This window comes from Cetorhinus maximus, chromosome 10 (assembly GCF_964194155.1).
Source record: "Cetorhinus maximus chromosome 10, sCetMax3.hap1.1, whole genome shotgun sequence".
Taxonomy (NCBI): domain Eukaryota; kingdom Metazoa; phylum Chordata; class Chondrichthyes; order Lamniformes; family Cetorhinidae; genus Cetorhinus; species Cetorhinus maximus.
In genome coordinates, this window is record NC_135888.1 from 4,081,858 (window position 1) to 4,096,383 (window position 14,526).

Below are 14,526 nucleotides of genomic sequence, written 5' to 3' on the forward strand. Positions count from 1 at the left end.
ATTGAGTAAATGCTTACTAGATTATAGACAAACACATCAATACCATCGTTCAATTGTCATGAAATAATCATTGGCAAATTCTTGGCTTACAAATGTTAGATCAGCAGCATTGTACTTTGGTTTCCACAGTTACATGATTAAAATATCTGCAGTCTATAAATCTGTTACTGTATGATCAATAGGAATAGCTGCTACATAATTCTCTAAGTAAATATATTGAATGTAGCAACAGATTTCGGTTTTGCAAAACCTACCAAGGGAATGCAGTAGTTTATGATTGACAAGCTATTTTTTCTCAAATCTAAGATAGTCAAGTATTAAAGTAGATATCTTCTGTAGAAACCACACACATTTACTCATAAACAAGTCACACTTAAGTTTCTCAATCAAAAGAATATAAATGAAAGAGTCAGTAGACCATTCAAAAGGAGTGAAGAGAAAGCTTTCAGAGAAGGCAGATATAGAGTCCTCTTCATGGTGAAGTTCATCATCAGAGGAATCCTCAGAAAGGAAGACTGTGTAGTGTCGTGTGGGTCTTACGATGCTGAAGAAAACAGGAAGAAAATTTAAATTTACTCACTAAGGAGCAAAGGCTGAAAATCACTGTCCACATATAAAGACCATCTCGGGCTTAGAGATTCTAAAGCATCAACTTTCAAACTACTCTGTACTTCAAGAATGGATTAGATAAAGCATAAACATGTTTTTCCTGTTGGGATGTCAATATTTATCATATAACATAGCTATTTCTTTATTTTTTGGCATTATTTTAATTAGAAACGCTGGTCTGCTGGTTGGAGCAATCGTTATCTATAAGCTGCTACTCCATTAAGAGTATTACATTTCATCAGTAAAAACCGGAACTACAGAATGACAGCTAGGTCAAGGTGTGCTACAAGAAAGTGATAATCAAAACAATTAGACATCAAAATACACCTTTAGAAAGATAACAATGAGTCTTGAGCAAGAACTAATTACTGGGCAGTAAGAGAATGTGAAATTTGAATAGGAATGCAGACTACTGCTGTATAGAGGTGTTAAATCACTAATTTGTAGGGGTTGATTTATTATTTTTTTAAGACAATGTTGAATGTGGCAGGGAGGGCACAGTTGAAACTCGCATGATGAGGAAGAGCTTGGACACTTTATACATCTAGAATGGCCATGTGTGGGGGAAACTGTCTCTGATTTCTTGTGTTAGAACTTCAGGTTTTCTGAACATAATACTAGGCCACCTACAGGAGGCTGCAGTATTACTGGAGAGCATATCCCAGGTCTTGATTGGCCCATGGATGGACTGAGAAGTTGGCGACTATCCACTGGATAGGGCAATGAGACAAGAGGCAGGAGGGGGATCCTAAGAGTGTTCAACTGACCAGCAGCCTTTTATTATTGAATACCTGTGACAATGATAACTCAGAGGAAGTTAACCATGACAGTGGAGAGGGGGAAATATAACTTGGAAACACAGTAATAATAAGGGAATAGTTAAAAGGATAGAAATGCTTTTGTAGCTGTGAGTATCGTAATTGTGTATTAAAAACAGAAAGTGCTGGATAAACTCAGCAGGTCTGGCGAGAGAGAGAGAAACCATGGAGAGAGAAACAGAGTTAACGTTTTCCAAAGTTCCAAAGAAGAGTCATATTGGACTCAAAATGTTAACTCCGTTTCTCTCCACAGATGCTGCCAGACCGGCTGAGTTTTTTTCAGCATTTTCTGTTTTTATTTGAGATTTCCAGCATCTGCAGTATTTTGCTTTTATTACCATAATTGTGTGTTGTCCCATGGTGCTAGCAAGGGACATTATGGAGCATCCACAAAAAAATTTCAGGGTGGAGAAAGGAGCACTCAATCTGAAACCAAGGCAAAGAAATGAACAGAACTGAGGTCTTGGAAAGGAAGTTTCATAAATGAAGAGATAGTTTAAAGGAGCAGGCTGGCAAGGATAATTATGTCAGGATTACTCCAAATTTTCCATGGTGGGGGAGGTGGTAGAATATGTGTTATGGTTCAGCAGGGTAATGTAGGTTCAATTCTTGAATTGTTCAAATCCCCAGGCCAAATGACAAATGAAGACCAGAGGGACAGCATTCCTCAGAGTGCTCCCTTACACCTCCTAGTGGTCAGATTAGAATTGTTTTGGGTGAAGACCTGAGACCCTCATAAATTCTAATGTTCATTGTTGGTACAACTGTCAAGAGGGAAACTCTCCCTACTTTCCTAAAAAATTGCAGATTTTCTACAGCAAAACAGAGTTTATTCTTTATTAAACAATTCCTCATATTCTGGTTACTTTAAACAAATATTTATGCTGTGCTTGAAATATGTTTTGAACTACACTGGTTGACAAGTAATCGAGAATTAACAAGGTTATTTCTGAATATCAAATTGTCAATTTTTATAAGATCACTGATAATTGCAACCATCTCTTTTGCCACTCCTATGTGCAAGGCATATTACACAATCTATACAGTGAATACTGGTGTCATTTCATAAACAAGTAGACCAATGTATTGCAGGTAGTTCCCCGTCCCCCTCCCGTGCCAGTACACCTGGATGAGGAACAATAATGCCATAAGTGTCAGTGTAAATCAAGTAGCACCAAGAGTCTTACAAAGCAGCTGGAAGAGGACCATGGCAAATTCATCACCTGCATTGCCGGATGCAGAGATTAAACACCAAATGCAAGAACGGTAACGTAAAGTGACTGCACCATTATTGCTTATTTTTCCCTGTATTTCCTAACCTGTGATTTCTGTGCTACTCAGAAGGACGGGCACATTTTGCCACGCTCGCCATCAACCGAGATTTGATAAAACTGCAAATTCAGCAGCGCATGATCAATAATGGTGGAAAACGTTCCAGGAAAGCAAGATGCTAGGTTTGAATATTAATTAAGCTCGAGAAATCATTGGTAAAACATCTCAGTTATGTGGAGAGACTAGAGGAGCTAGGATTGCTCTCCTTGCAGCAGCAAAGCTTATGGGGACATTTTGAAAACGATGAGAGGTTTTTGTGCAGTAAATTGGGAATAACTGTTTCCACTGGCAGGAGGGTTGGTAACGAAAAGACACAAATTTAAGGTCAAAGGGACCAGTGGCAAGATGAAGAAACTTTTTTAAAAATTCATTATGATGATCTGAATGCATACCCTGAAGGGGAAGTGGAAGCAGATTCAACAGTGACTTTTAAATGGGAATTGGATAAATATTTGAAAGGGAAAAAATTGCAGGGATATGAGGAAAGAGCAGGCGAATGGGACTAATTGGGTAGCCACAGGCATGATGGGCTGAATAGAATCACGTAGTAACTGCAATGAATCATGCAGTCATTTCTACTTTCCTGGATGAGTGCAGCTCCAACAATACTCAAGAAGCTTGATATCATCCAGGACAAAGCAGCCCACTTGATTGGCACCCCATTCACAAACGTTCAATCCCTCCACCACCGACGCACAGTAGCAGTCTATGCCATCTACAAGGTGCACTGCAGGAACTCACCAAGGTTCCTTAGGCAGCAACTTCCACGCCCACAACCATCTAGGACAAGAGTAGTAGGGCACATGGGAACACCGCCACCAGGAAGCTCCCCTCCAAGCCACTCACCATCCTGATTTGGAAATATATCGCCATTTCTTCACTGTCACTGGGTCAAAATCCTGGAACTCCCTCCCTTATAGCACTGTGGGTGCACCTACACCACATGGACTGCAGTGGTTCAAGTCGGCAGCTCACCACCACCTTTTCAAGGGACAATTAGGGATGGGTAATAAATGCTGGCCCAGCCAGCGATGCCCACATCCAGTGAGTGAATTTAGAAAAATTACAGAGGAGGCCAAGAAATATGGAAGTCAGTGCGATATGCCAGAGTTAGAAACAAAGGCAGAAAATTATTCAGAGTTGCTCTGCTGGCATTACTTTGCCAGGGGAGGAGCAGCTGCCAAGAGTTTCCCAGCCTAAAAAAACTGTGAACTATCAAAATTTTATTAGCTTTGTACCTAAGGTAGTTAATATCATTGTGTACTTTCTGTTAACAGCAAGCATGTAGCTGGCACAGGCTTCAGTCACAATTCAGATTTTTTGTAACTGTACATCTCCGATATCACATATTCACTGTTGTGCTTATCAAGTGGAACTTCTAAAGATTGTTAATGATACGCACACAAATTATTAGGTTTACAAACCCAGAAGCTTGATGTAATCTCAGAATTTGAATATTCGATTTGTCATATCGCAGGATAATGATCAGAATTCAATGGGACTGTTATGCGGACAAGATGATTTACAAGGTTTTTACTTCTTTTTCATTAGGAAATAACTTTTAAAATATAATTGCTCATACAGGAACATGAAATAAATAGAACGCCTTACAAACAACAGATATAATTACTTACACTTCTAATTTTAGGTTTCTACTATCACTTCACAAGCACAGTTATCAAATCATGGAAAAGGAGTAAAAGGCTTCACCCCGTTGAAACACTAGATGGTAAACATCTTGCTTGATTATTTGTAACATGCCTGAAGGAAGTAAAGCGTTCCCAAATAGACATCACGAACATAGACAGGAAAGGGAAAGTAAAATGGAATTCTGCCAAGTGTTACACTAAATAAATATATTCCTAACAGTCGTTTGTTAGTACAGAACTTGAGTATTGCTTAAAGAAGAAATTTTGTCAAAGCTTTTCGTCTTGCACTCATCAGGACAATCGCAAGAATGTCAGGGGGAGCAACAACTTTATACTGTATGAGAAGAGAGCGCTGACTGGTTGGCAAGTGGACTTTTGCTTCCCCTGACATTGGTATTCTTCTGATTGTCTTGATGAGTGCAACTTGGCTTTTTTCAGCGATACTCAAATATATTTCTTATACTGGAACACTTTACACAAAGATTCACAATGCTGATAATAAAAAAAAATCTGCTGTGTTGAGAAAAGTTATTTCCGCAATTCCAAATCACATGATTTCTCACCGCAAATCACAGCATTCATCACATTAAACTGGCCATGATCACAAATTCAAATGTTGGCCCCCTTATGCTGACAAATTGGACAGTTTTACAGGTGCAAATATAAGAAGAAACAGTACAAAAGATCTATATTTCAAGATTGGATTATCAATATCCATTGGAGCTCCTTTTGATTTTGGCACCTTTCAGCATCTTTACACATTCTGCTCCCAAACCATCTCAACACCATTTACTTGTCATTTCTTCCTGACTGTTCAATTTATCTCACCCTCTAAAATTTGGAAGCTTTGTAATTTCTATGTCTTTAGCAGGATGTGGGAATTGCTTTCCTATAATTTTCCTGCAGATGGCACAAATCCATTTTTTTTCCCTATTAGCATCTCAACTGTTTAGTAAACTCTACCAGCCACAATGCCCAGAAATGGAGGCGAATACCCAAAAGTGCTTTGAATGCACATGTGACATAAAATAACAGGTGGTAGCTAGTTCATAAAAGTACATGGGATTCTGCAATGACATTTTGCATGCAGTAGGAAACATGCAAACATCTTTCTCAACTCTTTTGTATAAGTATATCACACAGCATGGCTTTAATTATCACATACATCCAGCTGTGCTAGCAATTACCATTTAAATTTGTGCAATATTCTGTAAATAAAATCATTCATTAGTATGGGAGATGTATTTCATACTAAAGGTGATGACAGTTAAAAAAGCAATTTCCATTTCTTCTTTGCCATTACTATTATCTTCCTGGCATTGCTTCCCCTGCTGGTTCCCGATTCCACTTGTCATCTCCCTGCACTTATCTGACAACTGTTCATGTGTGTATGACGGCAGAATAGTTAACCAATGGGACCTCTCATTTGAACTCAAATCTTTTTTCCTTGTTATCAATGCATACTGCCAGTAGGGGTTGTTTGATAGTGGGCTGGTGAGGGGAGCCCCACCACTTTACCATCTTTAAAGCCAATTATAGCGCACTTGCCACTACCTAGGATGACGTCAGCTAACTCAGCACAGATTAAAGTATGAACTTGGGAACTTTCTGGTCTATACAGGTTAGTTACTCAGCAAATAATATCACTGGGTCACTGGAGAGCTCACTATTGCATCTTCATAAAATTTGCATCTTTATATTGCAGTAAATTAAAAAAAAAACCTAATTTTGCAGATCAATATAAATATCTTAAATTCTACTAATCATATTTTAAAAAATATAAAACTGATTTTTCCCAGTTACTGAACTGAATTGCTCTTACTTGACAGGCCACCACACCTTATTTCACACTTGCACATTAATAAAATGGCAACTATATTTTTATATGAATTCTACAATGTTGCTATTCAGGTGTATGAAGTGAAAAATTAACATGTTCCTAATTAACTTTCTTGAAGTGAAGTAATAACGTCCTTAGAGTGAACACCTACTCTATTCCCTTTGATTCCTTACAAAAATCGACCAGCTGTTATTTATTGACACAGTTCTCGCAAGTTAGCTCAAAGTTCATCATATGGACACATTCTGGAACTACAGTAAAAAACAAGGAAATGGACAGTAACAGGATCTGAGTGGTTTGGGTCATCAGCTCGTGTCAGAGCTCTCAAATGTGCAGTGGAATTTCCACAGGATCTCTCACCATAATTTTGACAGAAACTGGATAAAATGTGTAAGCAGCCACAAAAACAGAAAATGCTGGGAAAACTCAACAGGTCTTGCAGCATCGGTGGAGAGAGTAACAGAGCCAGTGTTCTGAGCCTGTAGGAGAGAGTTCTGAAGAAGAATCATATGGGCTCGTAATGTTAACTCTGTTTCTCCCTCCACAGGTGCTGCCAGAGTTTTTCCAGCATTTTCTGTTTTTGTTTCAGGTTTCCAGCATCTGTAGTATTTTGCTTTTATCTTAGTGTGTAAGTAGCCACTTATCTGGGGTTTCCACTAAGGTTACTGTAGGGGGCTGCAGAACCCTCGTGGAAATTCTACTCCCCACCCCACCGCCTTGAGTAACTCCACTATTTAATTTGGTGAATCAATATGGTCAATTTTGTATTGAGCTGCCTCTTCCTGAATAATGACTCCTTGCAGCAGTATGGGTTCCTAAAGCACTGGTCACTTTCTGATATTTTGTTTGATCAGTAATATTTTAGTACGTGTGAACCCTGACAGTGAGTGCAGGCAGGGGAATCATCAATGGCCAAAATCACAGCTAAACGTAATCCAATCCTGGCCTACAATCCACGTATGGCAGGGATTGGTGGACAGCAATCAGCTACAGAAACCCTGGCCATTTTCCCATGCTTTGGGGAAAGATGGGGGACGATGAAATGCTGCAGCGCTGCATGCTCCATCTGATGAAAACAAGGCTCACATTTTTTGACTTCAAAACTGTTATTGGGGTAAAGTTTCAAAGATGTTGGCTGCAGTTCCTCATCTCGCACTTGAAAGGTGGGGATCCTGCACCTGACAACATTCTATACAGTACCTTCAAGTACCGTGTCACTAAAAATGTATCGTGCATCAGATTGAGTTTTAAATTGTTTTCACAGACAACACTTAAGGGCTCAGTGTTTAATTTGGTGACTTTGTTCATTCAGATGCTGACTAGTTAAGTATTGTTCTGGTTCATTGTATAGATTGTTGGAAAGAACAGAAATTATATATAAACTAAAAGTGAGGAGTGTTCTGTGTTCTAATTATTATAAACAATTGCTTTGAGAATGCAAAACATACTGCGGATAAAAAGGTCACATCAAGTTTTTTAAAGAAAAATGTGTTTCTTTTATTACATGGTTTTTTTGATTTCCAGTCTCCTTTAAAAAGACTAGAATTATAATCTCAGCAAATCACCCCATATTCCTAATTAATCTGATTCAGTGACCCATTCTGACGTTTACTACCTGTTACCTGCCTGGATATCACACTGAGGAATCTGTCTGTGGAAAGGCAGGTCACAGCAAGTGCTGGTACACAGAAAACAACCACAAATAAGAAAAAAAGATTTTCTGTCTGTCTCAGCTATACATGCCATCAGCTCTGCATGACTGCACCAGCTCCTGCCTCCTAATCCCTTGGCTGAGTTACAACGTGGATGACTTGCCCCTCTATTTTAATGTCTCGTTATCATGTCTTCTGTTACTGTTAGTATGTGACAACAATGACAGCAGAGGCTGTTCCTTGTTAAATATCATGTAACAAATACAGCTCTACAAAATCTAAGATTCGCTTCATAGCTTATGATGGTGTGGGTTTATTTTAATGAGGAAGGACCGCATCTTGAGGGTGTTTTTTTCCGCCAGAATGCATTAAAAAAATGAATTTCAATCAAGTGATTAGAAATGAAATGTGACAAATCCAAACGTATATAAAATAAATTGACACCCAGTAAAAGAAAAAACAGAAATTTTGTGATTTTAGTTTTTATTTTACAAGGAACCTTGTTGTCTGGTATGAAGTTGTTTAAATATGGTAGCGATCGATTCTGTAGGGATATAGTGTTTAAAATCAAATAAATACAGTTATACACTAGATAATATCTTTTTGGAAAGATAGCTGCACAAAATATGAAGCAATATAGTCAGTGTACAGATTTGTGTAAGGGCTCCAGGTCCCCTCATTGGGCCACCATATACCAAATCTCTTGTACTTGCTCAGTTACATTTCTAGGGAATAGTTTCACTCTCAATTGCTTTGCATTCTGCAATGGCATCAAACTTTATGACCAACAATTGCACTTTCTCCGAAAGCATCTCAGAGAAAACATTAATGGCTGGTTTGGGGTAGTTTTGCTCAGCAGACATTGGAATTCACAGAAGATCCTGATCCTGTTCTTAAGTGGGCTGCCATGATGCTTTTCAGTTGAGATCCTGAGTGGTTGATACAGAAAATGGAGCATCATCGTTTTTGCGTGGGCTGGCTTCAGACCTGGTGAAGGTGAAAAGGCAGTGCTTCAGAACATCGTTCCAATGCACTGTGTCATTTGGGATCCTTTAAGATGTTACCTACATTTTTGATGCACAATGCTTGTCTAGAATATACCAAAATCCAGGACTTTATTCTTACAACCAGCGTAAAGAGTACTAAGCACGCTCAGAAAACTAAAGTTTCATTCATAAGCATCTTCGTGCCACTCAATAAATATTCAAGGCTAACAGCAACATAATATTATATTAATCCCTTTAAATTTTCACTGGCTGTTGATAAAATTGACATTTTCAATTGCAATAAAACAAGGACAAACTATAAAATCCACTATTTAATTAAAGATTGCTTTAAAAAAATAACAAGCAGTGTTTTTAAAAGGTGAATTACCTCAAATAATTTGTTCTTATTCTGGGAACATTCATTAAAAATAATGATTTATATTTATAATTTTCTCAAAGGTTAATTTTGAAGATATTATAAAACACAACCATTTTAATTGTTTTCGACTTTAATTTTAATTTGTTTCCACTTCCTTTAGGTCCTCTTGTGTAATGTAGCATCTTCTGGCTGAGGGAAGGCAGGCAAACTGTTTCTGGGCTTTTGCCAAAGCCATTCTGTAATTTGCCACTGCCTTGTGTGTCTATGATTGTTTTTTCCCCCTCTGTGGAAGTGGCTGGTCTCCAAACCTGGGAGTGTGGAATATGAGCAATCAAAAGCAAGAGCTGGTGCCTTATGGCTCTGTGGCATCCCATCGCACCTCACTTTGCTGGCACCTAATGTTGTCAACTACAACAAAGCATAACCCTGTGCAGCAAAGGATGCCCTTCTGCACAAACATGTTAGCATTTCAATGTTCTCCGGATCCAGAGGACCTGAAGGGAAGTCAAAATTTCCTGCACCGATCAAACAAAGGGGCAATCAGCCAATTCATCTATAGACATGTTTAATGTTCTATTAATTCAAAGTTTATATCTTCAAAACTGATTTTTTTCCCCTACTATATACTTTAAACATTGAATAAAATAAAACATTTCTGGGATTGCTTGCAGTTTTTGCATCAACATGTATAAAGACCAGTTGCTGCATAGCAATTTACTTACACTGTACCCACAGCAAGGTAACCATTCACAATAAGATCCACTGTATTTTATAGAATGACTGGTGGTGAGCAGTAGGACACCATGAGGAATTCACAGCTTAATATCAGAAAATGCAGCTCATGGGCTCCAAGATCACACATGAATTATTTTTCAATTACCCATGCCAGACTCTGATCTCCATCATCCAGTCAGGAGGAGCACCTCTGCATGCCAGCTGTTTCCACACAGACAGCAAATGAAACTCGAAAGGTTGGCTGCTCTCACTGCCTTCTCTTCCAAATGTTAACAATAAATAGTCTAAGAAATCCTAGAGTGTGAGGGACAGGCACTTGAGAATGAAGGAAAAGCCTGCTGATGCTCAGGAGCTCACCCTCTTTACATGATTGGAAGTCACGCAACACCACAATTACTTATGAGCTACCAATCAGCTGCTTGGGTATTTCAGTGAGTTTAACTGGTAAATAGGTGAGCGACACAGGCAAGAAAATTCCTAAATTTGATCTCAAGTCTGAATTCAGTTACCAGTGGCAGGAGTGTTTGGGGGGCTGGGGTGGTGGGGGGTGCGCGTGGTGGTATTAATGGCACCTTCATTGACTGACGAACAAATCAGCCAAGGTTCCTGCTTCTATCCAAAAGCCCCGCTGGAAGAGTACATGCCTGCCATCAAATGATGGTAGGGTCATGGTACTCCCAGTGACTGACGCTCACTTGTAACTGAGAGAGGGAGAAAGGCTTCCAAATCGCCCCCTCAATTATTTTAATGTGTATGTGGTACTGATTTGTAGGCATGTTGGTAAATACAGGTGTTAAGAGCCAAACATGCAACCATCAAGATACCCGCAGATATTGTGATGAGACAGCAGGCATATTGCAAAGTGACAGAAATCTGGGTAAGGTCTTACTATATAGTGCAATAGATTATCCTGTTCATCTCCTGAGTGGCAATCTGGTGGAGTTGATCGCTTGCCCTTTACAGAACCCACCTGACTTTTATTCTATGTGATGACGAGTAGCCAATGCCCTGCCTGCTGTTCTTCCAGTGGCTTACCTGGCATCTGCCTGGAACGTGCATGCTCTTATAGCTGTAAAATGAAATTACTTGCCCCGAGAGGACTCATGCCCCAATAAGCCGCAAGTACTGATACTAAACAAAACATGTTGAATGTTCTTTAAGTTAAAATAAAAAATCCTTTTGAAAAGGACGGAAAGAGAACTCAGTTTTCTGCAAACGATTTGAAGGACAGCTAGGAGGGAAACTGGAGCAGCTGAGAGTTTTTTTGTTGCACCAGAGTCATCATTTTACTTTTTCTCTGGCTAAATGGGCAGGCAGCATAACGAAGAAACTGCGAATATTCACAACCACTTTACACTGCCAGATGTGATGTTCAAATCCTACCAAACTGAACTCAACAAAGCTAGTCATTTGTAGGCAGACATTAGAGAAAAAATGACTATGGATTCTGGTTCGCTAATTTCCCATCACATCTGGTCTAATTGCGACATCATGGGGTTAATTCTTGATGTTTTCTGAAGTGGTCTACAAATTATTCAAGTTACACAAATAATAATTTTGGCAACAAGAGTGGCCCTGTTGGCGCTACCTATGTACCACTGTGTCATAAACGCAATAACAGCCACACAAAGACTGGGAACCTCAAATGAGTCCATCAAGCAAGAGGAATAGCAAGGAAGTGGAGTGCCCTGAAGGTGAAGTAACATAAAGATGATATGTAAATGATGTTGGCGAACTAAGAAGGAATAAGCGGATTCCTTTGATAATCCAAGAACCCTGAAGAATTATGCTGCATCCTTTACTTGTTGTAAACAAAAAGTGACATACTTGAAATTAAACACTTCACTGCAATATTGTGTTAATAAAGGTAAACAAACAATATTATTTAATTGGCTTCTAATTTTAGAAGCCGATATATCTAGAGTCCAAAAGACAATATCATCTGAACACAATCTCAAGATGTTGCCGTAACTCTGAATCTCAGAAATGAAGAAAATTCTTAAGGTCTTCCAAAACTCTGCTGCTTGTGTCCTAGCTTTCACTGAGTCCTGTTCATCCATCAGTCCTGTCCTTGTTGATCTACTTTGGTTCCTGGTTAACAATGCCTCCCTCAATTTTAAAATTCTCATCCTTGTTTTCAAATCGCTGCATGGTCTCACCACCTCCCCACCCCCACCACCCTCTATGCAAACCCCTCCAGCTACACAACATTCCAAGATATCTACACTCTTTCAATTCCATGGGACATTTTGCTACATTAAAGGCACTAGATAAATACAGTTGTTGTTATTATGTTTAGATGAAGAACTTGTCATTACTTCCTCAGATTGCATAGTCTCCACATCTTGCTTGGTATTTACCCAAGTACCTTGGGTGACATTCGAAAAATATAATTGAGAGCTTCCAACTCCCATTTCCTTCTAAAGCTATTCTATAAAAAATCCAGTACATTTAGCCCTATTAACACTACACTAGGAAGCAAAATGAAACATTTAATTGAAATGCATCAATTAAAAAAATAGATACTGAATATATTAACCTCTATAGCACTTTGTCTCAAAGGAACTAGGCAGCTCATCGGAATTCATATATGTTCTAAGTGGTGAATTGTTTGCTAAATATTAATGATGTTCATATAGCTTTATATACAAGTAATGGAAAAATGCTAATAAAAGATGTAAATTTTAATGCATTGGGGTATATCCTTCCACTCCCTTTTCTAATGGAGTTCAATTATAAATTACCTGACCAGTGCAGCAGAGGCCAATGTTCAGTCCTAATTAAAAATATTACAAAACCTTAGAGAAGGTTGTTTCCACTGTCAAATTAAAGAGCTACATGGAATCAATTATTACTAGGTTACTATCAATTTAAAACTACAGCCCTTACTGATTTCTAATACATAATCAGTGCATGTGGACTCTAGAAATGAGTGGATAAAAGTCTCAACATCGTGGATGTCAAATGTTACGTCTGAGAGCAAATAACGTGGAAAAGTCGCATCACATTATATACGATATATTGATTAAATTAATTATGACTTTAAAGTGAGCACATTGCAGATGTTAAGTTTTGAATTGAGATTTAATTTTGTTTTAAAATGAATGTGAATCATCAACTTTTACTCCTATAGGCGCACATTTTAAGTGCTGTCAGTTTTATTTCTACTTGACAAGGGCATTAATATAGTGGAAAGCAACAAAATATTAACCGTAAGTTATTAAAATACTTCATTTCAAGTTGCTGTGTGCTGCAGTGCCTGCCCTACTCCACAAGGAGGCAGTAAAGCTACATAATAGAAAGAAAGCATAACATGAGCGGAAACACTAAAGAGCAGGCTCGTCTGGATACTCTTCTAACTTGCAACTTTTACATGTTTAAGTTACTAAATAATGTTGCCTTTGGTGATAGCACCATGCAAACATGTATTGTTGTTCCTCTTTATACACAGAGCTGGATTGCGATTTACAACAACTAATTGTTATTATTTTCAGTTTTCACAAAATATTGAACATTCTATTCAACAATCTTCAGAATTAAAGTATCAAATGATTTATTAAAAGTACAATATAATGTACGTATTCAGGGAAGGAAGATTCGAATTTAAAGGGTTTAAATTCCTGTGCTGATTTAGCTGAGATGAGTTTAAGGCAGGGGTTTTCCGGCCCTGTCTTGCCTAGACCCACCCCGGGAGATTCAGCGGCCCAGCTCCAAGTCCATTGGTTTTCGGCGGGACCGGACACTCCCGGCGGTGGGCGGGACCAGAAAATCCCGGCGGGTAGAGGGGCTAGAAAATCCCGGCGGTGGGCGGGACCAGACACTCTCGGCGGTGGGCGGGACCAGACACTCCCGGCGGTGGGCGGGGCTGGAAAATCTCGACGGTGGGCGGGACCAGACACTTCCGATGGTGGGCGGGACCAGACACTCCCGACGGTGGGCGGGACCAGACACCCCCGACGGTGGGCGGGACCAGACACCCCCGACGGTGGGCGGGACCAGACACTCCCGACGGTGGGCGGGACCAGACACTCCCGACGGTGGGCGGGGCTGGAAAATCCCGGCGGTGGGTGGGACCAGACACTCCCGGCGGTGGGCGGGGCTGGAAAATCCCGGCGGGGGGCGGGGCTGGAAAAATCCCGGCGGGGGGCGGGGCTGGAAAATCCCGGCGGGGGGCGGGGCTGGAAAATCCCGGCGGGGGACGGGGCTGGAAAATCCCAGCCTAAGATTTCTGATAATGGAAAAGGTGAATGCTGCAAAACAAAATAAAATAATAACTTGACATTCAAAGTATTACTAACTTAAAAACCCAAATTAAATAGGTCAGTTTTATCTGGAGTAAAACCCTCGATATAACAAGATGAAAGTTAAACAAAACTCAAAAAAAAAGTTGGGAAATCTGTTTCACTAGTTTCGTCTTAATAAATCGTGAGAATTATTTTCTTCCTTTCTCAGTACTTTTGTGTTGCATCTTGTTCCTCAGTGAGGACAACAGGTCAGCATTCTCCTCTCAGCACTTCATAGATGGC

At 39.5% G+C, this 14,526-nt stretch overlaps 1 protein-coding gene across 12 annotated transcripts in view; it reads right to left on the bottom strand.

Moving 5' to 3' along the window:
• LOC144685412 (DENN domain-containing protein 1A-like) overlaps nucleotides 1-14,526 on the bottom strand; it is a 604,549-nt gene that overhangs the window by 11,384 nt on the left and 578,639 nt on the right. For 6 of the 12 annotated variants that reach the window (XM_078549856.1, XM_078549854.1, XM_078549855.1 and 3 more), the window contains one exon: nucleotides 419-544. The exons of 4 other annotated variants lie outside the window; for them this stretch is intronic. In XM_078549856.1, coding sequence (XP_078405982.1) covers nucleotides 419-544 — 126 coding nt within the window. Of the gene's footprint in view, nucleotides 1-418; nucleotides 545-8,372; nucleotides 8,888-14,526 lie in introns of those variants that run through there. 2 more of the 12 variants (XM_078549865.1, XM_078549864.1) reach the window with 1 other exon arrangement.